Source organism: Pelodiscus sinensis, chromosome 3 (assembly GCF_049634645.1).
Source record: "Pelodiscus sinensis isolate JC-2024 chromosome 3, ASM4963464v1, whole genome shotgun sequence".
In the NCBI taxonomy this organism is placed as follows: Eukaryota; Metazoa; Chordata; order Testudines; family Trionychidae; genus Pelodiscus; species Pelodiscus sinensis.
Window position 1 is genome coordinate 127,960,429 of NC_134713.1, and position 27,236 is coordinate 127,987,664.

The 27,236-nt window shown below is 38.9% G+C and overlaps 1 protein-coding gene across 1 annotated transcript in view; it reads left to right on the forward strand.

The window, feature by feature from the left end:
- The window catches only part of RYR2 (ryanodine receptor 2), a 648,519-nt gene that overhangs the window by 357,599 nt on the left and 263,684 nt on the right, over positions 1-27,236 (forward strand). Inside the window, exons 25-26 of the mRNA XM_075924816.1 lie at positions 4,802-4,905; positions 11,736-11,819. Coding sequence (XP_075780931.1) covers positions 4,802-4,905; positions 11,736-11,819 — 188 coding nt within the window. The remainder of the gene's footprint in view (positions 1-4,801; positions 4,906-11,735; positions 11,820-27,236) is intronic.

Genomic DNA, 27,236 nt, shown 5'->3' on the forward strand with positions numbered 1-27,236 from the left:
TTTTCTTGGGTCTGTCTTGAAGTAGATGGTTTCTAGGTATTCGTCTGGCTCTTTCAATTTGCTTTTTTATTTCTCCGGGTGGGTAGTTGAGGTTTATAAATGCTTGGTAGAGATCCTGAAGCTTCTGGTCTCTGTCAGTGGGATTAGAGCAGATGCGGTTGTATCGAAGGGCTTGGCTATAGACGATGGATTGTGTGGTGTGTTCTGGATGGGAGCTGGAAGCATGTAGGTAACTGTATGAGTCGGTGGGTTTTCTGTAGAGAGTGGTGTCTAATTTTCCATTGTTGAGTTGTACTGTGGTGTCCAGGAAGTGGATCTCTCGTGTAGAATGGTCCAGGCTGAGGTTGATGGTAGGGTGTAGGTTGTTGAAATCTCGGTGGAATATCTCCAGTGTTTCTTGGCCATGCGTCCAGATCATAAAGATGTCATCAATGTACCGTAGGTAGAGAAGGGGTGAAAGGGGATGGGAGGAAATGTTGTTCTAGGTCAGCCATAAAGATTTTAGCATACTGTGGGGCCATGCGTGTGCCCATGGCTGTGCCGCTGATCTGGAGGCATAAGTTGTTCTCAAACTGGAAATAATTGTGGGTGAGAACAAATTTTTTTTATTCAGTTCAGCTTGATAAAGGAGTTGGACAGAAAAATGAAAAGATATCAGTCAGAAACAATGAATAAATATATTAAGAGGGTGTTGTGGAGGATATGAAAAAGCCGTAGTAAGTATGTGCCATGGCAAATGGTGGCCAGATCATTTATTGATAAATAGGACATAGTGAGCTGATACCCATAACTCTCTCTTTCTCTCTCTCTCTCTCTCTCTCTCTCTCTCTCTCTCTCTCTTCATATAGATACCCATAACTTACTATGTGTGTATATATATATATTTATATATATATAAACATATGAGGGTATGTCTACACTACCCCGCTAGTTCGAACTAGCGGGGTAATGTATGCATACCGCACTTGCTAATGAAGCCCGGGATTTGAATTTCCCGGGCTTCATTAGCATAAGCGGGGAGCCGCCATTTTTAAATCCCCGCTGCTTCGAACCCCGTGTAGCGCGGCTACACGGGGCTCGAACTAGGTAGTTCGGACTAGGGTCCTATTCCGAACTACCGGTACTCCTCGTGAAACGAGGTGTACCGGTAGTTCGGAATAGGCACCCTAGTCCGAACTACCTAGTTCGAGCCCCGTGTAGCCGCGCTACACGGGGTTCGAAGCAGCGGGGATTTAAAAATGGCGGCTCCCCGCTTATGCTAATGAAGCCCGGGAAATTCAAATCCCGGGCTTCATTAGCAAGTGCGGTATGCATACATTACCCCGCTAGTTCGAACTAGCGGGGTAGTGTAGACATACCCAGGGAGATTTGAGAGAACAAATTTCTTGTTAGTACATCTGCTAAAGTACACAAAGATGTTTAAAAAATCCTGTAGTATTTGATTCTGTGTTGTCATGATGTTACTGGTTTTTTTCATTAAGAAACAAATTAAATTTCAAGAAAAAACTCCTTGAATTGATGCAACATGCTGGGCCAACACATCTGTTAGAGTTGTTCTTATTTTTTAATAACTACTGCAGATTCAGCATTTTAGAACAGATCAGGCTAAGAGTTGGGAACAGATTGTACACTGTTGGCTATTTACTTCATTGAGGGATATTGTTCATTTCTTAGGATGAACAAACAAACAAAAATCTACTACCATTAAGTGAAAAAATATCCACTTTCGAGAATAAATTAATGTTGCTTTAAATAACAACTAGTGTAATTCTTTGCTTTGCAGCAAAAAGCTCTGACTGATTTAAAATAATTAATGAAGTTATCTTCACAAGAGCACCAGTTGGTAGGTATCATGATCCTTACTTTACAGATTTAAAATAACCTGGAGATGAGCGGCCTGGTCATGATCCCATGGAAGTCAGTGGCAATTGTGCCAGTGGTATCAAGAGACCAGACTATGCCTCTGAGATCAGGCCCCTACATGCTTGTAGCTGTCTAAGTATAGTATCGACTTTATAAATATTCTTAATATTATGAACATCACAGTAATCTCTCCACAGCATTTTCTCATCCCCTTGGGGGAAATAATAAATTAAAAATGTGCATTAAAACAATATGAATGATTTCTTATTGGATACAATATTGTTGGGTATGTCTACACTAGCCCCCTAGTTCGAACTAGGGAGGCTAATGTAGGCATTCAAAGTTGCAAATGAAGCCCAGGATTTAAATATCCCAGGCTTTATTTGCATGTTCCCGTCTGGTCGCCATTTTGAAATTCCACTAGCCTGAAGTAACTGCCCGCGGCTACATGCGGCAGTGAAACAGCATTCAAACTAAGTCCTTAGTTCGAATTAACTGTTACTCCTCCTGGAATGAGATGTCATTATTCCCCTCCATTTGGCTCTGGTGAGGCCACATCTGGAGTATTGTGTCCAGTTCTGGGCCCCCCACTACAAAAGGATGTGGATGTATTGGAGAGGGTTCAGCGGAGGGCTACCAAAATGATTAGGGGGCTGGAGCAAATGACTTATGAGGAGAGGCTGAGGGAGTTGGGTCTGTTTAGTCTGCAGAAGTGAAGCGTGAGAGGGGATTTGATAGCAGCCTTCAACTTCCTAAAGGGAGCTTCCAAAGAGGATGGAGAGAGGCTGTTCTCAGTAGTGACAGATGGTAGAACAAGGAGCAGTGGTCTCAAGCTGTGGTGTGAGGTGTCCAGGTTGTATATTAGGAAAAACTATTTCACTAGGAGGATGATGAAGCACTGGAATGGGTTACCTAGGGAAGTAGTGGAGTCTCCATCCCTAGAGGTGTTTAAGTCTCGGCTTGACAAAGCCCTGGCTGGGTTGATTTAGTTGGGATTCGTCCTGCCTAGAGCAGGAAGCTGGACTTGATGACCTTCTGAGGTTTCTTCCAGCTCTATGGTTCTATGATTCTATGCCTACATTAGCCTCCCTAGTTCGAACTAGGGGGCTAGTGTAGACATACCCAAAAGTGTCATTCTTACTAACAAGCCTTGTTCATAACTGAAGGTATGTCTACACTTGCAGCCTATTTCGGAATAGGGCTGCAAATGTAGGCATTTGGAATTGCAAATCAAGACCGGGATTTAAATATCCCGTGCTTGATTTGCATCTTCCCAGCTGGGAGCCATTTTTGAAATTTACAAGCCCGGAAAAACTGCCTGCGTCTACACACAGCAGTGAAATGGGCGTTCGAAATGAAGCCCTTTTCGAACTACCTGTTAAACCTCATTGCAGGAGGAATGCCTACATTTGCAGCCCTATTCCGAAATAGGCTGCAAGTGTAGACATACCCTGAGGGAAAATCTTTCATTCTCTGCCAAAATACTTGAGCAAACTGTCTTAATTATGTGAGGATTTATTCTGAAATAATACAATGCTCCTACTTCTCAACCTGATGTCAATGCATATCGGTGGCCTAAACTCTGAGTGCTTTTGCCATTTTAAGAGAGTAGCATCTATCAATAAACAAAGGTAATTCAAGTTTCAGTAACAAATGTATGAGTTCCAAAGAAACACACACATCCATTTCCCCCCACATTCTAGCCTGTCTTGAGAAAAAATGTTTGAAGTCTATTTCTTTTTAAAGTACTTTCAGTTCAGCAATTATCATACTTTTCACTTACACAGCACCTTTTATCTAATAATTACAAAGCAAGCTAATTAATCAAGCCTTGAAACACCCTGGTAAGTATTGTATTCTATTTATGGATGGTGTAACTGACACCACAGTGGTTATTACTTTCTCAATTCAGTGACAAACCTGGGAATAGTACCCACATCATCTGCCACCCTGTCCATTGTACTAACTCTGAAGCTCCATTCCCTGATTGATGCTGATGTCAAAATGAAGCTAAGACTAGAAAATTTAATCCTAAAAGGACCATTTTTGCCAAAGCTATGACTGGATGAAATCCAAGGGTTTTGTAAATGACTCCCTTCTTAACTCTACCTACCAATAATGTAAGATTGGCATAAATAATGTACTTTTCTGCGTACTGTCCAATTTCTGTCTGTTGGTATATTGCTAGTCACCTTTTAGTTGTCTTCTGAAACACAGATTGACTGAATTAAGAGAAGGGGAGGTTTAGCCTTAACTGAAATCCTTATTTGAGTGAAACAGTTTTTCAGTGTTATGCACGTCAGTTGGGCCATGCAAGTCTGATACACAAATTTGCACACACTCTACTGAAAATAGGAACCGGCAATTCCTAAATGATATTTTAACTGTCTTTTTATGGTTCAACTTAAAAAACAACAAATATTCTAGTAGCACTTTATAGACTAACAAAACATGTAGATTGTATCATCTGAAGAAGTGGGCTGTGCCCACGAAAGCTCATGATACCATCTACATATTTTGTTAGTCTATAAAGTGCTACCAGACCATTTATCGTTTTTTTAAGTTTATCCTGTACAGACTAACTCAGCTACCCCCTGAAGTTTTTATGGTTCAGTCTGTCAAATTATATTGAGTTCTACGCAATCCTCAAGGTCTTGATTACTTTTGAATAATACATTTAAGTGTCGCTCTGTGTGTACCTTTTGTGAACTAATGAATAATACGTATTATTGCTCATGTTTAAAATGTGTTACATTTTGAATTTATTTTATTTACTGATTGCCAAATTCTGCCAATCTTACCTGAACTGATTCATGTTTTATCTTGTAAAATTGGGGCTGTTTTTGGATAAAAGAAATATTCTGTTTCAGTAAGGCTAACAATCAGCCCTAAATTTTGAGAGTCCTTTTTTGAAACTCACTCCCTTATTGTCTCGTAGGTTAGAGATGACAACAAAAGACAACATCCGTGTTTGGTAGAGTTTTCCAAGTTGCCAGAGCAGGAACGAAATTATAATTTACAAATGTCACTTGAGACACTCAAGTAAGTTTCTACCATCTCTGGTCTTCCTGCAAATCTTTTTCATACAACTAAGCAGCGGTGGCTTCAGAAATGATAATCCAATCTGTGAAGGTTGTAGTGGTAATAAAGAAGTTACCAACTATAGTATGTTGATGTATAATTGATTTGAGACTAGAAAGAGGCATACTAGCTAAAAAGTTGTGGTTTTGAAAGTCCATTCCTCAGTCTCCAGGGAATTTTAAACTCTCCCATGCATTATAAGAAGAATAATCTCCTTGCCTTAGAGCAACTTCATATTAGTACTGACTAGTGCTGCCTGCTTTGATATGTTTGAGGTTATCACACCAATACAAAGACATTCTTATAATGATAAAAGAACAAGGAGATGTTTCTCCTGTATACAAGTGGGAAGTGGGTCTGAAGTGTACCTCAAAGAAGTAGGAAGAAATCTTTATTTTTAACGTTGTTTAGTTCTCATTCATTAAGCACAGTATTGCCTAATAAACAACAGTGATTTCTGGTCATGAAAAGTTGGATAAGTCTTATTTCACCATTCTTTATCTGGACTTTTGCCACTGTCTCCTCTATGCCAATGAGTGCATGCATGTGTGAATTTTACAGAGTCTCCCCAACATGGAATGCTAGAATATTTCAGCTGGCCACTATTACTCATCCTCCATCTGTACTGTGGTGCTGCCATTATGTTAAACAGAGACTCTCTTCACAATTCTCTCCTAAACCTGTGATTAAAACCCTGTGACAAGCATATGTATGAATTTCTTCTATCACTCTTCTCTTAATTTGTTTTTCCTTTTAAACATATAGCTGTTATTTGTAACCTTAATTTAGAAAAGAGATAACACTGCAGAATCAACATGCATTTTAAGGGGTACTTTCCTGGAAATATTTCTTCTTTCCTCTGAGAAAAATATGAGAGTGTAACTCAATGTACAATCATGGGGTATGTCTAGACCAGTGGTCTCCAACCTTTTTACACCCAAGATCACTTTTTAAATCTCAGAACAGGCGAAGATCTACCACCCCGCCCCTTCCTTGGAGCCCCGCCCTCTCTATTCTCCTCCTGTCCATCACTTGCTATCCCCAGCCCTTACTTACACACTCTGATAAACAGTTTATTTTTAAATTATGCAATATATAAAATTAAAATCACGTGTTTATAGTTATGAAATAAATGGTCTGTTTTTTATTCATGCTATTTAAATCTCAAATTAAGCATTTATAATTATATATTTTGTGGGGACAGTGTTCTGCGGCTGGGGGCCAGGGAGAGGGAACAGGTTGCTGGGAGGTCAAAGGACAGGGTTCTGCAGCAGGGGACAGAGTGCCCGTGGGGACAGAGTTTGGGTACTGGAGATCGGACTGGGGACAGAGTTCTGTAGCTGGGGACAGGAATGGGGACAGAGTTCTGTAGCTGGGGACAGGGGAGTGGGCTCTGGGGAGTGGAGAGTGGGAAGTGAGGACAGGGGGCGGGGTGCCAGTGGCAGCAGAGAGACCCCTGCATCTGCCTCCTCCCAGGATTCTCCCCCCCTCAAGGGAAGCCAGCACATGCCTTCTCCGGGCCCGACTCCCCCCCATCCCACCCCACCCCACCCCTATGGCTCAGGGAAACCCCGCGTGTGCCTGTCCTGGGGCCAACCCCCTTCCCCCCCTGCAGTGAGGCCAAACCCACGCGGGATCCTGCTTCAGGGCCAAACCCTGTCTCCCGCGGCGCGGCCAACCCCTTCGGGCGCCTGCCGTAGGGCCAAACCCCCTTCCGAGGCGTGGCCCAGCCTGACCAACCACCTCTCCTCCTCTTCCTCCTCTCCCCTCCCCTCCCGCAGTGTGGCCAACCCCCGTGGGCGCTTGCCCCGGGGCCAACCCCCCACTCCTGCGGTACAGCCCGGTGCGGCCAACCCTCCCTCCTCCCCTCCCGCAGTGCAGCCAACCCCTGTGGGCCCCTTCCCCGGGGCCAAACCCCCCTTCCTGCGGCCCAGCTCAGCCCTGCCAGGCCATCCGCAGCACAGCCAACCCCTGCGGGCACCTGTCCCGGGGCCAAACCACCCCTCCTGTGGCTTGGCCCGGCCAACCCCCCTCCCTCCCCTCCCGTAGCATGGGCAAACCCCCGCGGGTGTCTGCCCCGGGCCAAGCCTCAGGGCCAACCCCCACTCGACTCACCCTTCCAGCGCTGGCGGCACAGGGAAGCCGCCGCACTCCTCCTCCAGGGCCAACGCCCCCTCCCCCAGCACTCAACAGAGTTGTGGGAGGGGAGAAGCCCACACACTTCCAGAATCCCCGGAAATCATGTGGGCTTCAGAAAGGACTTCCGTCCACCCCGCGGGAAGCTGGCACTAATCTAGAGGTAGGTAGTGGGGCTTCTCGGGGGTTGGGGGAAAATGGGGGGTGAGGGTGCCTGAACGCCTCGCGATCGACCAGTCGATTGCGATCGACGGGTTGGTGACCATGGGTCTAGACTACATGCCTCTGCCGACCGAGGCATGTAAATTAGACGTACCGACATAGTCAATGAAGCAGGGATTTAAATAGCCCCCGTTTCATTGAATAAAAATGGCTGGCGCGTTGTGCCAGTTCAGGTGTTTGTCGGCACGAAGCGGCAGTCGAGACAGGGATTGGTCAGCAAGGAAAGCCTTTGCCGACCAATCCTGTAAACCTCATTGCACAAGGCATAAGAGATCGGTAAGCAAAGGCTTTCCTTGCTGACCAATCCCCGTCTTGACTTCCACTTTGTGCTGACAAACAACTGAGCTGGCACAATGTGGCTGCCATTTTTATTCTAATGAAACGGAGGATATTTAAATCCCTGATTCATTGACTATGTCAGTATGTCTAGTTTACATGCCTCAGTCATCAAAGGCATGTAGTCTAGACATATCCATGTAGTGTAAGTGCAATGAACTTTTAGGGGGCTTGAAGCAGCCTCTCTTGGCTAGTTTTTTGGAAATACCTGATACTTGGTTAAAAATAGCTCTTTGGAAACATTTCTAGGAGCACTGACAATAAACTGTTTCTGTCAAGACAGTTTTGACTGTATCCACTTATTAGATGAACTCCATCCAATGTGGGAAAATTGGCCCAACTTTCTGTTCTGCAAGGTGGCAAAATTTCAAGAACAGTTCATGGGAGCTTCAGTCAGCACTATCATTTTGATTTCCAAAATAGTCTCTGTTCAGTTTGTGAAACTACAAAAGATGATGACACGTAAAAACAGCCGTACTGGGTCTGGCCAAAGGTCCGGATATCCCAGTGTACTGTCTTCCAACAGAGACCCATGCCAGGTTCCCCAGGGAATGAACAGAACTCATAAGCATCAAGTGATCCATCCCCTGCCACTCATCCCCGGCTTCTGACAAACAAAGGCTAGGGATATTAGCAGCTGTTGACAGACCTATCCTCCATGAAAGTTTCTAGATCTTTTTGAACCCTGTTATAGTCTTGGACTTCACAACATTCTCTGGCAAGGAGCTTCCAGTTAGCTGTACATTCTTTTGTATTGGGGCAGATTAATTTCTGGTTTTACAGAACTATGACTCAGTTTCTTAAAACATACAAAACAATCCTCTCTCATAACATTCAATGTACTCTAATCATGTTCTGTCAAATACTCATCATGTCTTTTATGGGAGCCTGATGTTTTTACAATCCAAGGCTCTTTGAGGTTTTTAATCTGACCCCAAGACAAACATGTCATTTTATTTATATATTATATTGAATTAGTTGTTGGTTTTCACTGTAATATTTTTACTACACTATAACATATAGAATCTGTGAGTTAAGCAAATGAAGGGCCACTGTAGAGCTGTCACCCTGCCCTGAAGCTTTATACATCTGATTACAGTTTGCAAAAAGCCTTTCTTTTCTAATACTGGACCTTTCTTAAGCATAGAGTTAGATGTGTTGTATCATGGTGACTTTGTCTTGTAGACATTTATCTACTATGGGTTAGAATGAGGGTGTCAGACTCATTTGTTTTCTGCTAGTTAAGAAGAATAGTGCATTAATTCACTCCTATTGTCGTCCCCTGTAGAGATTTGAATCTGTAGGTACTGTTCATGAAGCATGAATAGTCCTTTAACTGAGTCTTAAAATCTGTTAGTAGTCAACTTCAGTGTGAAGAAAAGAGGGAAAGGAAACATATTTAAAAAACAAACAAAAAACCCTTATACTCTGTAATACAACAATGTCATATTATTCACATATTGCAACATAGTGTTCAAAATTTGAAAAAAGCTCTCACAGTTTGAAGAATAGCTCTGAACTTTAATTAATTTTTGTGTTGGTTTGCTGACAGTTTTCTGCCAGCCTTACTAGATCAGAGATACAGAAATCAAAAAAATCTGGAGTCATATTATCTGCCACATCTTTTCATTACATTTCTGTTTGTAAGCTTGATAGTATTATGGTGCACTTGCACAAATATGAAGTAAAAAATAATATACACTATTAAATGTCAAAATTCAAGAATGAGTTGTCACTTAAATTGTATAAATAAAATGTGTACTTAGGTTTCATGTCATAGCACCTAAGCCTCTGAGAGGGCCAACTGATTTCAAAGGGTCTATTTGAATTGTAAATGTAACGATGATTACAGTCTGACTTAAGTGCCCACTTACCCCGCTTTCCGCACTTGTTGTTTTCCTGATTGAGTGCATTTGGTCTGGATGTAAATTAGAGCAGGAAGGCTACTGGTCTAATTTACTCTGCTCATGTAAGTTCTGTTATACCAGGGAGGATTTGGTACAGCAAAATTCAAGTTTCCAGTGCCACCTCTTTGCCATGACACACTTTCCCTTTCTTTTCATTGGTGATGGTTGGGAGAGCTGGCATAAAAGGCCAATAAACAGTTGCTGCAAGCCAGCAGATGATCTCTATATGGGGCATTCTCCAATGAGAATCTGCAGTTGGTGGCTTTAATGAAATGAAGAATTTGGGTCTTAGTGTCTACTTTTCACTTTCTTTCTCTTATTGAGGGTACATGATTAAAGGATTGAGCTTCTTATCTAATATACACATTTATACATGATGAAAAATACTTTATTAGTGACTGACAAGTAAATCTTCAACTATCAAAGAGTTATCTGTGCAATGTCAGAATATTTTTGCATTTGCAAGAGGGAGGCAATGTGGAAGACTGAGCCTCTTGTCTTGGATTAAATGTCTTTTCTCTAAGGGTCAGTGGTAAATAATTCAGTTCATCATCTAGTTTTGTATTGTGCATCAATCAACTGAAAATAGTATAAATTAGTTCTATTTCTAAGCATAGCTTTCCTTTTTTATAATTGTTTTTAGAGAGAAATGTAGTAAGAATTTGTGACTGTGAGAGTTTTAAAAGTAGATTAACAAACTTAATTCCTTATTTAAAATAATCATTACAAAGTTTGGGTTTATAATAGATAATACCATTCATTTTACATACAGCAGAAAAATAACATTTAAGAATCATTTGAAGCATACATTTCATCCTCAAGGAGAAATAAATAGGGATTGCATAAAATCTGAGCAGCAGTATACACCAGAAAGTAAAATCAAGAATGTTATAACAAGCATCAGCTCCATCCCAGCCACTTTGAATGATAGGAAAATTGGAATCTTAAATCCAAATTCTATCTCTCTTGGGTCTCTCTTTTAATCAACCCTAACCAAATTTGGTTGATGAAAGCACCTTCCTATTTGAAGTAAGTTCTGATCTGTATTGAAACTTGAGAACTCGTACACCATCTATACTTTTAACAGAATTAAAAACATATCCAGCCACCTCACTAATGCACTAATTTGTAACTCTGACACAGGAAAAAGTAGGCTCTGGCACTCATCTGATATCTAAAATATTGTCCAGCACAGATAGGCCCACTGGTTGACAATTAAAATGTCTGAAATCTTCCTAAAAGAATCACATTTTAAAGAAGACATATGACATTTTCTGATATTGACTGGGAGAAGAGATTTGTGTGTGTGTGTGTGTGTGTGTGTGTCTGGGAGAAGTGATTTGTGTGTGTGTGTGTGTGTGTGTGTATTAAGCCAAAATGTAAGTAGCACTTAAAGAAAGAGAAAGGGAAAAATAGAGTATCAGTGAGATGTTTGGATTGACTGGAGTCTGAGATCACAGCAGCGGTAGTGTGCTCTGTCTTAAAGGAGAAAGGAACACTTTGTTCATTCTTCCATCAATTTCTTTGGCCTGCCAAAGGAGCAATATTGATAAAACCTGCAGGAAATCACTTATAATCCTCCTTTTTGGAGTGAAGCCTATGTCTCATGAATTCTTGGAGGAAAATAAGAGTTGCTAATTGTCTGAAAAAGCAGAAAAAATAAAAAGAATAAGTTTATAATCATGATTTTTAGATTGTATATTAAAAAAATTCAGAAGGCAATGCTAATCCATTCAGAGTCATTATACAGATGTGTGTATTATATGTATTTAATTCAAAGAGCGTACTTAGTATCTGCTCTGCTTACTTGAGGATACTTCTCTGGAACACGTATGGACACAGAAATGTACTTGACCAATATAATTTATTTTAGTCTTAATACACTTTTTTTTTCACTCAACTATCTTAGTTTGAGATATTTGACATTTTTACCCCATTACTCTATTCTAATCACAAGTCTGATCTAACATATTAAATAATCTAGTTAGTGTCCTTGTACTTTTTTCCAGTAGGACAAAAAAGTGTATGGCAAATACCTCAAAAGAAGTGTGGTAAGAATTTTTACATCATGAAGGAATGTTATGATGTAGTTCCTATAGGTCTAATTTGACATAAGGGTCCTGTTGTGTCTATCTGATAACAGAAACCAATATATAAAATTGACAGGTTATCTCTGATTTTGCCTTTCAGAACCCTGTTGGCTTTAGGTTGTCATGTTGGAATTGCTGATGAATATGCTGAAGAAAAAGTGAAAAAACTGAAACTTCCTAAGAAGTAAGTCAAAATTCAGACATATCCATTTTAGTTTAGTTTGGTTTTTGTTTTGGTTTTTAGAGTTTTTGTTTTTTGTTTATTATGAAGAGTTGAGGAGACTGAGTTCTAATAAGTGTACAGGTGAGTGAGAGAAGGTGGGTGGGAAGAGGGAAAAGAGAAAACACGAGGTTGTAGCCACAGGAGTCAGCATGTACCTAGTAATATTCTGACTGTAATCTTCAGCTTTTTGAGTTGGAAATATATTACAATCCTTCAGGGGGTAGCTGAGTTAGTCTGTTACAGAAAAAAACAACAAATGGTCTGGTAGCACTTTATAGACTAACAAATGAAGAAGTGGGCTGTGCCCACGAAAGCTCGTGATACCATCTACATGTTTTGTTAGTCTATAAAGTGAGACCATTTGTTGTTTTTATTACAATCCTTCTTCATCTACTTTGAATTTGTATTTGGTGTCCAAAAAGTAAGTGAATAAAACATGGACCCAAACATATAATTCATCTGCGTATATGTCATGCATGTTTATGTTACCAGTTATCTTCCCATGACTTTCTTGGGTCTTGTGCTTCTATCTCATTAGATGTTTTTCCAAATTCCCTCAGATACATACATAAATATATCTATAATTTTTGTGACCAACTAAGATCTGGTGTTTAGACAAACAGTAAATATTGTAATGAATAGAGAAGCTGTTTGCAGTTGATCAGTGGTTCCTGGTCTTCTTTATAGATGGAGCACATATTGTAGTCATTCTGAGTGGGACTTATGAAAAGCACCTAAGGAGTTAGGAGCACAAGAAGAGAAATGCATAATTGGTGGGGTTCACTGATAGCGTATGAGGAGAAAAAAATTGCCAATTAAATATGATTAGACATAGATGTAATATTGATTATTCTGAATGTGTGAAAATCTGTACAAAGCTGAGACTTGAACCACATTGGAAAAATCATGCTACCATAGCTTGGAATGGTTGATTTAAGATAACCTAACCGGATATGAAGATTCATTCACCTGTTGTGGATGTTTTTAAAGGTTTTATGATTACTGCAGTACCATAATTTTAAGATGAAGGCACCATACCACAAAAACACTAGTTGAAGCCAACAGGTGTCAGAACATGGTGACTTTTTGGTTGTGGTCTTTTTGTTTTGGAACTCTGACATTTCTATTATATTCCTTTTAATTGTGTTTCTGGAGTATAGAACATAGATGTGTATAACATGATCCAATTCTTACTACCTCAAATATTAACTCGGAACAAGGAGAATCCCTCTATGAAGACAACACTGAACCCACTCCAAATAGTCACTTGCAGTTTGGATTCAATTTATTACTGGGAAAAAGTGGCCACTCTAATGGAAAGCTCGTGGTCTATCACAGGAAATATTACATATGCTGTGCTCGGTGATGCTGACAAAACTTGGTAACACTTGTGAATTCAGTATACCTAGGCTTTTGCTAAACCTGTAGGCTACGTCTAGACTGCTCCCTCTTGCACAAGAGAATATGCAAATGAGGAAAAATAGTGACTGAGCCTCCATTTTTGCACATGAGGCTTTTGTGCAAAACCCCCCTCTTGCTCAAGAGCAGTTCTGCCACTTTTTTTCAGGAAGAATGGCTCTTGCACAAGAGGGAGGTTTTGTGCAAAAAGGATCAGTGTAGATTATTCCTTTTTGCACAAAAGCCCCTTGCACAAAATGGTGGCTCATTAAGTATGCAAATGAGGCATGGTGATAGTCACTGCTTTGCCTCATTTGCATATTCTTTTGCACAAAATGGGGCAGTCTAGATGTAGCCATACTGTTTTCCAGATGTAAGCTCCTTTCATCCAGTGAAGAAATAATGTTTTCTCTGTAACTTTAGTGACCTGCGATATTTCACTGTTAATTTTGTTTGCTAGTTTTTGTGAATCAAGTTTATGTGGAAGCAGGATTAGTGCATTTCTTCAGTAACCATAATGTGATTTAATAAAATTTTCTTCTATGTAGTGGAATACTAGCATTTCTTAGACCCTGCTTGGTTGGCTCAATCATCTAACAATGGTGTGGTCATACACAGTGGAATGGGAAAGCCAGTTTGATTGTATTTTTCTATATACAATGATTGTGTAAAAGATTGCATGACAGAAGTTTGCAGAATTTTCTTTCATCTGTATCATAACTTTCACATTCAACCTAAGTTATTACCAGCCATTCATTCTACAGTATTTGAGGGCTTTGACCTTACTGATCCAAAACTTCCTTTGATTTCAGGGAGAGGTCTGCTTAAGAATTTGTCTAGTCATGTAAATTAATGTGGAATAAAGTTAGGTGTGAATTTAAAATGGATTAACAATTTCTGATTCACTCTGTGAAGGCACCCTTATTCCATAAATGGGCCTTAGTCAAAATTGGTTTAATCAAGAAAGTGGAATCAGGGATTAAAATATCCACATGCGCAATTAATCATGAATAGCAGTTCTGAAATGACTCCTCATATAGAGAAATCCTGAGATATGCAAAATTATATTCAAAGAAATGACAAGGGATTCAGAAGTTGGATCATTTGTGCCAAATCCTGCGTACCATATAGTAGTCTCACTGAAGTTGCTTGCATGAGTGTGAGGTGAAGAGACCTGGCCTGTGGAGTCATTTAGGACCTCTTTAATATAACTTTTCTAATATTACTTCATCTTCATATACACATGTTCTTCAAAAGAAGGATTTCCTGTACAGTATAATGTATGCATCCTAAATATTCATCTCCTCATTTGGACACAATTCTTGTATTTTTTTCCAAATTACTTCTCTTTCTGTGTGACTAATATATAAACATTTTGATTAAAGTATTCTTAAAATGAGTTAGAGAAAATAAATCTTCACATTCTGAGGATATAAGATTTATATTTAATCTTTGCATTTTAGCTAAAGATGTCACTTCACTGATGAACTGAGTCTCCTCTCCAGACCATATAATGCATATTACATAGTATTTTTCTTCCTAAAAGGATCCATGTTCCCAACTTTTAAAAATGATCCATTTGACATTTTGACTGAAATCTTTTTGTCCCCAGTCTTGTAGTTGCCAAAATGTCCCTACTGTCTATTGAATTAACTGAGAGTTGACAATACACAGACCTTTTAGGACTGATCTCTAAATTGGGAACAGTCAGACTTGCTTGTTACTCCTCAGGGAACTTTCACATACTTATAGATTGCTCTGTGTGCTTGCAAGCTTGAAAATGTAATTTCAAAATTTAGAGCCTGGATACTGCCCTTGACTTCAGTGGAAGCTATCTATTACAGGTTTTCTGGTATGTATTTTGCATGTTGATTAAGGAAATAACTGAGTTCTCCATCGTACAAATACAAACCAGCTGGTTGATTGTATCTTATATGTAAATCAAAGGTAGCTCAAAATAAAAATGGATTTTTTATCATACTGGGTCAAACTCTTCCCTCAGGCATGCATTTAAAATTTCTGTTGAGATCACTTTGGGAAATTGTTTTCATTTATACCTCGGCAAGCCCATTAGCTCAGTAATAAGTGATATTAACAGAAGAAATAGTTTTATTGTGACATATTCATATGTCTGAACATAGTTTGACCCATTTTTAATGATTGTTTTGTTTTCTACTCATTTGTACCTCAAAAATCTTCTGGTTTTGTTTTTTCTACCTTACTTCATGACTAGACTCATTCAATAGATCAGTGGTACAGTATTATTAATGTTAACATGACCTCTGTAAGTGTTATGGCTACTGAGATGTAATACAGGTTGAACCTTTCTAGTCTGGCACCCTCGGGACCTGAGAATTTGCCAGACCATGATCAGTCAATATTGTCTAACAGCATTACTAACACTTCCACTGCTTACGAGGCTCTTAGAAAACATTTAGGGGTAAATTAATGCTAAATAACTGCACAGAACACCAAGAGCCAGGATTGGTGACCATAAACAAACTTTTGGGGACCGTGGGAAACTTGGCTACACCCATGATAACTGGACATCCAGCTAACTAACATCGTGCCAGAGTAGAGAAGTTTAACCTATGTTAGTGTAACATTTTGTTCTTTTGACTACTAATGACAAAATATCAAGATACTGCTGTGAGGCTCAAAGAAAATTAAACTCAAGTGGCCATATATAATTCTTTCCCACATACTTTTACCTCATAATTATTCTGGACAGGAGGGTGATGGTGGTGTTTCATATTATGATCAATTTAAGTTGGTTAGGTTCTCAGTGTATGTTCTGATAGGTTCTAATCTATGCCTGAAGGTAGGTGGATGCTCACAAAATAGCCAAAAGGCAAGAATGGCGAACTGAAGTCAAAGGAAAATTGTAATAATTTGATATGCTATAGTGATTTTCTATTAGATGCTGGAGCTCTCTCAACAGTTTGTGTAACAAATGTTATTGTAACTTGTTTATTTTGGGGGTATTTTTCCCATCTTATCATCTTTCAGGGTCAAATGTGCCTTCATTTGTGGCCATGCGACTACAAATATGAATGATTATTTTGTTGAAAGTTAATACTTTTTCACTTGGTAGTTACCTATTTCCTATTTTATTTTCTCAATAATTCCAAAGTCACTGCATGTTGTTAAAGTATCTCACTGTATGTTTCTAAGATTTTTAGACTGAGTTAGGGATATGGGTGATCATCATCAATGTTCCCATTCCTCACACATAGCTTTGTAGCCTCAAAGGTAATACAAATAGGAAGAAGATTCGGGGGTAGCCAAGTTAGTCTGTATAATATAAACTTAAAAAAACCAACAAATAGTCTGGTGGCACTTTAAACACTAATAAAACATGTAGATGGTGTCATGAGCTTTCATGGGAATAGCCCACTTCTTCAGATGACCAGAGTGTTGGATATCCAGGACCAAAATAAGTAGGGGAGAAGGGGTGGGGGTGGAAGAAGGAAAAGATGGGAGGGAAGGGGCAAGAAGAGGCAGTGGGTAAAAAATATCAAGGGGAAAGCCGAACTGGAATGTAATAGGAAAAACAAATAGTCAAAAGAGGCAGATAAGAACCATTAATTAACAAACAACAAATGGTCAGGTAGCACTTAAAGACTGACAAAACATGTAGATGGTACCATGAGATTCTACACTGGAATAATTGTCTTATTGCCAAAGCACAAGACTTGCGAGGCAAGAGGGATGAGTTCTGTTGCTGGTTGTCACAGAAATCCTGCATGCATCTGAGGAAGTTGTTTATAACCTTTTTCATAGAAGTACTGAGCACCAAGAAGCTCCTATTGACTTCATTTGAGATAAGTGTGGTCAAGCCATTCTGTAAAACAGCTACTTAACTCTCTGTGCTTTAATATTCCCCTTTGTAAAACTGCCTAAATATGAATCACTTAGCTCTCAGTGGTGTTTGCGAGCTTACATTAATGGTTAGAAAACAGTTTTGAGTCCCTTGAATGGAAGATGCTGCATGAATCAAAGGTATAATTAAATAATGTATTGTACTGCTAGTGGGTATTGATGCTTCTTCCCCTCTGCCCTGTCCCCTGTTTGCTGCTTTTCACCTGACCCCTCCTACATAGCTAGGCTCCTTCTGGTCTAAGGCTGGGCTGGGAGTTGCAGTGCCTAACTTGGAGTCTGCCTGACCAGAAGAGACGAGTTGATGATTCATTGCCTCTCTCCCACTTGTGATAACTGGACTTGTGGTGTCCAGTTGATACATCTGACTGGGTACTGTACAGGTCCTCTTGTGACCTGTCTTTCTAGTTGAAAACTGGGTACCCAGCAACCCTAAGTGGGATAGTTAAAATAGTTAGAAGTCCCATTGGAAAATGTTGGGCCACAGAAAAGGCCTGAATAAAGAACAAACTAAGGGAATATCAGAGGGATTTCCCTGAGAAATAGTGTAGTTACAGGGATTGGGCTAATGATTGATAGAGAGGTGCATGTGTGTCAAATGTGGAGGCAAGCGGAAAGGAAGAAAAAGCAGAGTGGGAGTGGCTCTGTGAACTAACTAACCGAGAGGACTTATTTTGAGCAGAATACTCACTGGAAAGGCAGGCTTGGAAACGGTGAGCGAGGAAACTGCCTCTGGTTTGTTCTTGTTGGGTTCAGGAAGACAGGACTTTATGTAAATTCTTTGTAAATAACAGGATTACACCAAAGAAATATCTGACCTATCATAAATTATTCTTCCTAATAGAAAGATCCCCCCAAGACTCCATATATTGCCTAACTACTTGTGAGGAAGGACAATATCACTCTTTTATGCGATCAGCACAATTCTTATGACACACAAGTGTATGCATATCAGAAGGCAGATTTTACTCATTAATATGGTAGATCCATACTATCATTTACACCCCCATTAAAATCAATTTGAGGGCCAGAATTTGAATCCCATATTTTCTGATTTTCCCGCTCTGATGTTATTATTGGAGGGCAGCATCAGTAATGACATACCAATGCAGTCTCATGTTTCAGGAGTAAGTAGATAATTTATGCTCCTGAAACATTGTCTTCTATTCTTTCATACAGAGCTAGTCTAACCACAAGACTTAAAAAAAACTGTTTAATAGGTTTTGTAAATATCTGTGCAATTATTTTTATTTTAAAAGGGTAGCGTATCTATTTTCTGAGTAGTTACAGAAAACGGCAAAATAGATGATCAACCACCTCTTTTTTTTTCTTGTTGAAATAAAATTAAGTCATTTGTCTTTGGTATTCTGTGGTGAATGTTGTGTGCATTGTCAAATGTGTTGGGGAGCCTCCACAAAGCATTGCTTGGTGAATCTGTTATCCCAAATGCCTGCTTATTAATCAAGTCCAATCTGGTAGACAGTAGTCACAGGAGGTGCAGAAGAGTTCCCTTCTTTGGAGATGCTGGGAAGCAGAAGATGTCCTGACATTGGTGTTTAGGAAGAGGGCAGAAAATACACATCAACATGTGGTGATTCAATGACATGAATATTATTCATGCTGACATTTTGTTAAACAGTGATGAATATTAATACAGACTTATTTTGAATGTTCATTTTTAGCGCAACATGTGTTCTTTAAATATTGCTCACTGAGAATAATCGTCATCAGTTTTCCTAAAATGTGGGTAAACCTATAAAATATATAAATCATGTACACTATTAAATAGCCTCCGTATTTAATAATCTCAGATATTGTACATTTTCCATAGCCATTCTGTCATCAGTGAGACTTTATTGTTGAAACACGAGTGAAAGGTGCCTTGTCCTCTACATGACAAAAGACAAGGACAAATTAAAAGGAAAGACAACAGGAAATATATTCTTTATAAACCTCACTCCCTTGTCAGCTTCTAAAGACATGCTCATGCCACAACACATTCTTAATATTTCTCTGTGCAGTCAACTGAGATTTTCCCATTTGTTCTGAGTGCTTGAATAGCAGATTTAGAAATGGAGTTTATAGCTAACATCCATTGAAGTTGGACATAAACTGCTTATGTTTGCCTTATATCATTTGCACTATAATGACTTTCCAGCTCCATTAAACTTGATTCATGCTAAAGCTCCCAGTTACCACTAAAAGAGAGGAAAATTGTGTCGTTAGCTATACGTATTTTTTACTGATATGCATAATATTTTTCCTCATAATCGACAATCAACTTTTTTTGGTGAGAAAATGACTTGAATACTATTTATTTTTATATGACTAAAGGCAGGTTAAATGCACAGAAATTAAATGGACTTGAATACTATTTATTTTTATGTGACTAAAGGCAGGTTAAATACTCAGAAAATAAATTAACAATATGCTGCCAGTATATTGCACTTACAATGTTTGTATTTACATCTTTACATATTTTAGATCAGAAAATAAGTATAAAACATACAAATACAACCGAATAAAACAAAAAACTCTTGAAATTTAACTTGTACGTAGTTAACTACCATTGCATTAATCTTTAAGAGAACATCTTATTCTTCTAAAGATTTTATAAAAAACTGAATCTAGGTAGGTATTTTCTAGCTACTTAATGGTTGCTTTTCATGCTGCATGAATATCATAGTTCACTGGCAGTCCATGAAGTAGACTGTGAGGTCATGAATACCTCTGAGCCAAAAGTAGCAGAGGTGTCTCTTTCCCTATCTTGTCTGTTCTTTTAATTTGTTTAATAATTTCTGTCTCCACATTCCTCTGTGAATAGGATAAGAAGCAATGGACTTTAACTGCAGCAAGAGAAGTTTAGGTTGAACATTAGGAAAAACTTTATCAGAGTAATTAAGCCTAGGGAAGTTGTAAGCTGCATTGAGATTTTTAAGGGCAGGATAGACAGAAACTTATCAAGGATGGTTTAGATAATATTTAGTCCTGCCATGAATGCAGGTGACTGGATTAGATTACTTTTCAAGGTCCCTTCTGGTCTAGTGTTTTTACGATTTTCACTTTTTCTGTTCTGCTTCCTTTTGTTTCTCTCCATCCTTCTCTCTACCTTTTCCTCCCTACATTAAATATGTTATTTTTGTATAGTTATTCACACTTGCAGTACAACCAATTCTTGGTATTTCAATACTTTTATCCAGGGATGATATATCTGCCAATGGACCATTTAAATAAGGTCACACTTGAGTCTTCCTCTGTGAATGTGTAGAAACAACATTTGAAGAACTACAAATAGTAAATTAACTTTGTTCAAGTTGGCCTCCTTGGGCTATGTCTACACTGCAATAAAAGACAACATCTGTGACTGACCGGGGTTAGCTGAGGTGGGATTGTGGGGCTTGGTCTGCAGAGCTAAAAATTGTGGTATAGATATGAAGGCGCTCTGGCTGGAGCCCAGGTTGGGAAATCCCACAAGGTGGGTGGGTCTCAGAAGCTAGGTTCCCTCTGGAGCCCAAACATTGCCACTGCAGTTTTGGCTCCGCATCACTAGCCTGATGAGCCCAAGTAATTTACTTGGACTCTGAGATTCAATGCCATTTTTTTATTGCCGTGTAGATGGCATGTACCCTTCATGTGTGAATGTACAAAGAAAGGACTCCTAAAGAACTAAAGTTACTGTAAAATTGTTGAAACAAAAAACAGGACTATGTAGCACTTTAAAGACTAACAAAATGGTTTATTAGGTGATGAGCTTTCGTGGGCCAGACCCACTTCCTCAGATCAAATAGTGGAAGAAAATTGTCTCAACCATATATACCAAAGGATACAATTTTAAAAAAAATGAACACATATGAAAATTGTTGTACTTAAAGAACTGAATGGGATCTTTTTCAGAGGGATAAGGCAAAATGCCACATTTATTGGTAATATATATATATATGTCAATCAGCACTGTATCATGCATATGATATACTACACTCATGAACTCATACACACACACTTCGTCTTGTTGTTACCAACTTGTTGCTTCCCTTAACTTCATTGGCCAGGTGAAATAGATGGGAGAGGAGTGGAGCCAGGCTTCTGCAGATCCAGATCAATACCCCAATGTTGACAAGATCAGACCCAGGGTTCCCTGCCCTGCAAGACACTCTACATTAATAGTAGCTTTCCTCTCATGCAAATCTATGCACTCTAGCTGTGTCAGTCATCTGTAGTGCCGCCTTCTGAATATTGTCCTCAATGCTGCCACATTCATCTTCTTCAAAGAGGGTTTTTAAATTTGCTTCAAAAGAAGGTGCTTGCTTCTGACTCCCCAGGTCATCAGTATGTCTGATCTTTTCACAGGGAGCCCACTTTACAGGTTTTAGTGTCCTTGGGCTTGACTACTGTTCTTCCCCTTTTCAACTGTTATAGCTGTTCATTCTCGGAGGCACTTGTGTTCCAGGCCTCATTCATTCAGCAGTGCCACATTCAGGTCAAAGGGGAGAGATCTAGTCTACTCCTAGTAAGAATAATTAAGGTAAAGAAAATGTCTTAAGGATTATAATATTATACCAAGACTTATACAAAGTTTCTGTATTATAAAAAAACTTAACACAAAATTTCTACAATATGAAAAGACAATACGAATTATGAAAGGACTTAATACAAAGTTTCTACAATATAAAGCATTATAAGAAGATTATATTATAAGGCTAATACAAAGTTTCTGTAAGACATGAAAAGACTTGATACAAAGTTAAAAGACTTATACAATTTCTATATATAAAAAGACTAATACAACGTCTTATCTACAAAATGAGTGTGCTTTCTACTATTGTAAAGGAATCTGAGATCTATGGATAAAATTTCAACACACATGCTCACATAGACATGTATGAATATGTGTGCAAACCTGTATATTGGGGTGGGTTACCTCTGGCCTGCGGGATTTCATCCAGCACTTGCAGGAAGGAGGGGTGTCCAGCGGCTGTGAAACACCTAAGGGGAATCCCGAGGGCTGCTTTAAAAACTTCCTGCAGCCTCCCCTGCAGTATGTCTTGATACTTCAGGTTCCTTTCCTGCATGTGGGAGAGGTGCGTGCAGGAGATCTGGCGGGAGGGAGAAGCTCCAAATGGTGGCGCCCTGTGGCATTTCAGGAGGTGGCAGTGGAAAAGAGGCTGCAGCTGCTTTCCAGCCTCTGCCAATTGCAGAGGCTGCCAGCAAAACTCCTTTTGCTGGTCAGGAAGTGTGCAGGACCAGAGTGAAGAGGAGAGGATGTGGGTAGGACCAGAGTGGGAGGGAAGGGAAGCTCCTGAATTCCATTCCTGCGTGGGGCATCTTTTGAGAGGAAAGGAAGGCTGCAGCAGGCCAGCTTCTCTTCCCCATTCCTCTTGCCTGAATAGGCTGGCTGCAGCAGGAAACAGCGTGTGGCAGATTGGAGCCATATGCTGCCAGCAATGCCTCCTTAACAGTTAACTGTTAAGGAGGCATGTGGGACCTGAGGGAAGGGGAATCCTGTTTCAGAGAGCCAATTCAGCCATCACATTAAAATTCTGAATGAAAAAAAACCAAAAGAACATCATACCAAAACAATTTTTGTGTGCGCGTGTGAATGTGTGGTATGGGTTTTTTTTTGTTTGTTTTTGGCTTTTTTGAGTCTCACTTTTGTGTGGCTCCTGACTGATATCTCTGTGGCTTAGTGGACCTTAACCCAAAAAAAGTTTCCCCACTGCTGATGAAAATAATATTCTGTATAAGGCCCCAATTCTACAAAATATTTCCTGTGGATACATGGGTCTACCAGCAATGCAGCAGCTGAATGTAAATAACCGTCTGAAACAGTTATTCGTTATCCATTATCTTACCAATAATGTCTGAAAGGTTTGAAATAGATACATCATAGAATCAGAGGACTGGAGGGTCTTCTAGTCTCAGGGATGGCTTTACCATGAGGCGAACTGAGGTGGCCGCCTTAGGTGCCAGACTGTGGCAGGGGTGCCACTAGGACCCAGTGAATTGAGACCTTTCAAAGTTTTGGCCCAAGCGAGAGGACATGGGGGCATCATTTGAGCTCCCCAGCTCAGGTGCCAAAATGTTGTGGGCCAGCCCTGTCTAGTCTAGTGCCCTGAATCAAATTTACTTTTAAAAAATTAGTATATTTATCAGAGATTTTGGACATGCTCCTGATTTTCACTTTTTTTTTTGTTAACACAGATACAAGAACCACAATTTCTCTGCATTTCAGAAGTCAGTTACTTAGAGTGACTTGATTTTTTTATTTCTAGTATAAAATTTTCCATGTTAATGTTGTATAATCTGATTGGGAATTCCCCCCCAAACAGGAATTTTAAAATGCTCTGTAGCATCTCTTCTCAAGCTGAGAAGCTGATCTGTGTGTAGAACAATTAAATGTGAGTCTACAAATTGATCTCATGAATACAAATTGATTGACAGAAGCCAGTGATTTAGATATGATTGCTACAGTTGCCAGACAAAGATAATTAACTAAATAATTCCATTTTGGTAACTGTGGAGAATGAGCTGCTGCTAGGTTATTAAAAGAGTATATTTATAGTTGGACAGAAAACTGATTAGGACATTTTGCATTTTTTTTTTACTATCATCATGATACTATTTATGTCTTCTATAAACTTGTTCAGAATGTGTGATGTCTTCATTACAAGCCTCTGTTTTCAAAGGGTTCTGTAATTGATATTCCAGCATCAAACAGGAGCTCAGAGGAAAGAAGTCTGAAAAAATAAGACTTCAGACAGCAAAAGTAAAGGAGGCTCAAAAATGGAAGGTGGAGGGGAAAATAGATTAGTGTTAATGCAACATTAAAGTAGTAAAGTTGCAAAATTTAAGACATTTGAGTTCCAAGCTATTGCTTTACATCATTTTACAAGCACAGTTTATAAAAGTAGCTACAGATTGTGGTCAGTAAATTGAACAAGAAGCTGTTTTTTTTTTTAAATAACTGTTAATATCTTGGCTTAGGAGTCTCTTTGTAAAATTGTGGGCTTCTTTCCTTTATAATACTCAATTGTTTACTTAAGTGAATTATGAAGTAGGTATCTCAGAAGGATATGGTGAGATTTAATTAATATTTTCAGAGCACTTTAGGATAAAAAAAGGTACATTCATATTGTGTTCTCGCTTTCTAGACAAGGGAAATACAAGAAAATACCAATATTAGGCAAGCTGTCTGAATTCAATATTTTAATTATTTTATCCTGTCAGTTGACAGATCTTTAATGTAATTTCTGTGAAAGCAGAAATGTTTTTTCTAACAGAAAAACATACCTTTGTGATCAAAATGGTGCATGTTTTATCTGCATTCATAGCAAAAACAAATCAACAACAAAAAGCAAAGAATCAAAAAACAAAAAACCAACACACCACCAATGCCCCCTCCCCCCTTATCTCTTCATCAGTCCTTTTTTTCCTCTGTTTAACTGGCTGTTCAGTTTAACAGACTCCCTATGAAAGAAGGTCTTAACAAAATGATACTCTGATCTAGTTCTGCTGTGCTGCATCTTATTGAATGGGTTACCTCCTACTGGTGGAATGACCTGCAGGTAGCCATATTGTGGAGAACGAGTGACTGCTGATACATTCATAGCCAGTTCACCAATGAGAATATTAACATGAAATAAAAATGTAGAATGAAGACTCAGACATTTCAGCCCTTTTATATCTTTTGGCAGGTCTAAAGAGCTATGAGTTAAATGGCAGGATTTTTTTTAAAAAAGCAGTAACCTTGGGTAAGTGACTGTCCTCTAGCCATCAGCATAGCTGTATTCCAATTTAATATAGCCTGATTTATTTTAAAAAGGTGATTCACTTCTTTTTGAAGTCAACAGTTCCAAAATAACTGAGAGAGACTTTCCTAGTATTATTACAATGTTTTGCATGATGCTTTATTAAGGCTTTGAAGCATTTTTTTGACATTGAGGACACGGTAAAAACTTTGTGGAATAATTGCCATTGAAAAACAAAATATTGTGCTGTATCAGCAGACGTGAACTGAAGATTAAAACAAATTTGTGGTGGTGTTTTCTTTAGCCTTTTGAAGGTCTGATGACTATATAATTTAAATTATATACATGCTCTATTGCCTCTTCTACTTAGCTATCAAAAATTACATTTAAAGGTTTTTAAGGAAGATAAAATGAGTGAATATAACTCATTTTGTGATAATTTACAGGAGAGGCCAACCATGCAGTTCTCACCATAGCGGGTAGTAGCTGTTTCTGGTCCAAACACGGTAAAGACACAGGACTAAGAGTGATAAGCTCTGGATTCTATTACCAAATCTACCATAAACTTCTTTTTTGATACTGATCCAGTAGTGGGGACAAATAATTTCTTCTGCCTTTATTCTTTTACCACAAATACACATTATTTTTTCCCCTCAGACTAGCAATTGGTCTTCATTGTTTAATAGATTAATTATTTATTTTTTTATTCGTGATTTTTTTCATCACTAGTGTTTTGTTTACGTAAGGTAGATACTTCAGTCCAGTGAAATACAGAGTGTCTTCAACAGTTTGTGATTTCACTGACCATTGCTACGAAGAGCTCATCAGCTAATAAAATCAATAGTATTTTTACTGCTTCTCAAGCCTTATATCCAGATTGACCAGGGTCAAGTAAATATCAAGAAACTTTTCGTTTTGTATGTCATAGTACTTCAATGATTTTCTCTAAAAATAACACTGGTCTACAATTTTTTTAGAAGTCGTCTGCTTCAGAGATAAAATGTGCTATTTATTATGTATTTTGATGTGCTGAATTCAAATATGACAATTAAAACAACTGATTGGCTACTGTTTCCAAGATATTTAAGTTTTTACATTTTACGTCTTTGTATATTGTGTAGATAGTAGAGTTTTAATCATAAATTGTAAACCTAGGTCTTTTCATGTGTTTATGGTTGCTTAACATGATAATATTTCACCTGGCCTGTTTATGTAACACTTTAAAAATCAACAAAAGGGTTATATAAATAAAATTTATTATGAAACAAAATGCAAAAAATTATTATATACATAGTTTAGTCCTATTAAGTGTCTACTCGGCGCTTCTTGGCTTGTCTCTTGTATTTATTAAATGGAGCATCTCTTGTCACTGTCCAGCAATAGTCTGCAAGCATTGATGGACTCCATTTGCCCCGATAGCGTTTCTCCATTGTTGCAATGTCCTGGTAAAATCGCTTACCGTGCTCGTCGCTCACTGCTCTGCAGTTCGGTAGAAAAAAATCTAGATGAGAGTGCAAAAAATGTATCTTTAGTGACATGTTGCAACCAAGGCTTTTGTATGCCTTGAGGAGGTTTTCCACCAACAACCTGTAGCTGTCTGCCTTGTTGTTTCTGAGAAAATTTATTGCCGCTAACTGGAAGGCTTTCCATGCCGTCTTTTCCTTGCCACGCAGTGCATGGTCAAATGCATCATTTCGAAGAAGTTCACGAATCTGAGGACCAACAAAGATACCTTCCTTTATCTTAGCTTCACTTAACCTTGGAAATTTTCCACGGAGGTACTTGAAAGCTGCTTGTGTTTTGTCCATGGCCTTGACAAAGTTTCCTTTTCCTGTTCAACCACTGGTGAATATTTGTTGCACAAGTGTTGCAGCATATGTGTGGGGCCCACCTCTTGTCCTGATCTCCAATTTTGCAGACACAATGAAGGTTATAGATCTCCAATGAAGGTTATGATCTCCAATTTTGCAGCCATATAGTGGTTATACTGCGCTTTTGTGATGCAAAAGTCACTTCACCACAAACATAGCAGAAGTTATCTGCACTGTTCACACAAGTACGAGGCATCTTTGGCTAAACAGAAATGTGTCCCTTTGCAAAATCAAACACTGACAAGAGAACACGACATTGTATGATTTCTAGAGCTGATATAGGGCAATTTGTTCAGCAGAGTGATGTAAGCTTCGTTATGATTGCATCATCCATGACTTCTAGGAATAACATGATGCAATTCATATCATGTATGACACAATACCAGCTTCAGATTGCATCATGCATTGTTTGGCCTAAAAAGCAAGTACTGTCCAAACCCAGTCATAGATTTATTCATAGATCCAGTCAAAGATGTATTTTAGTC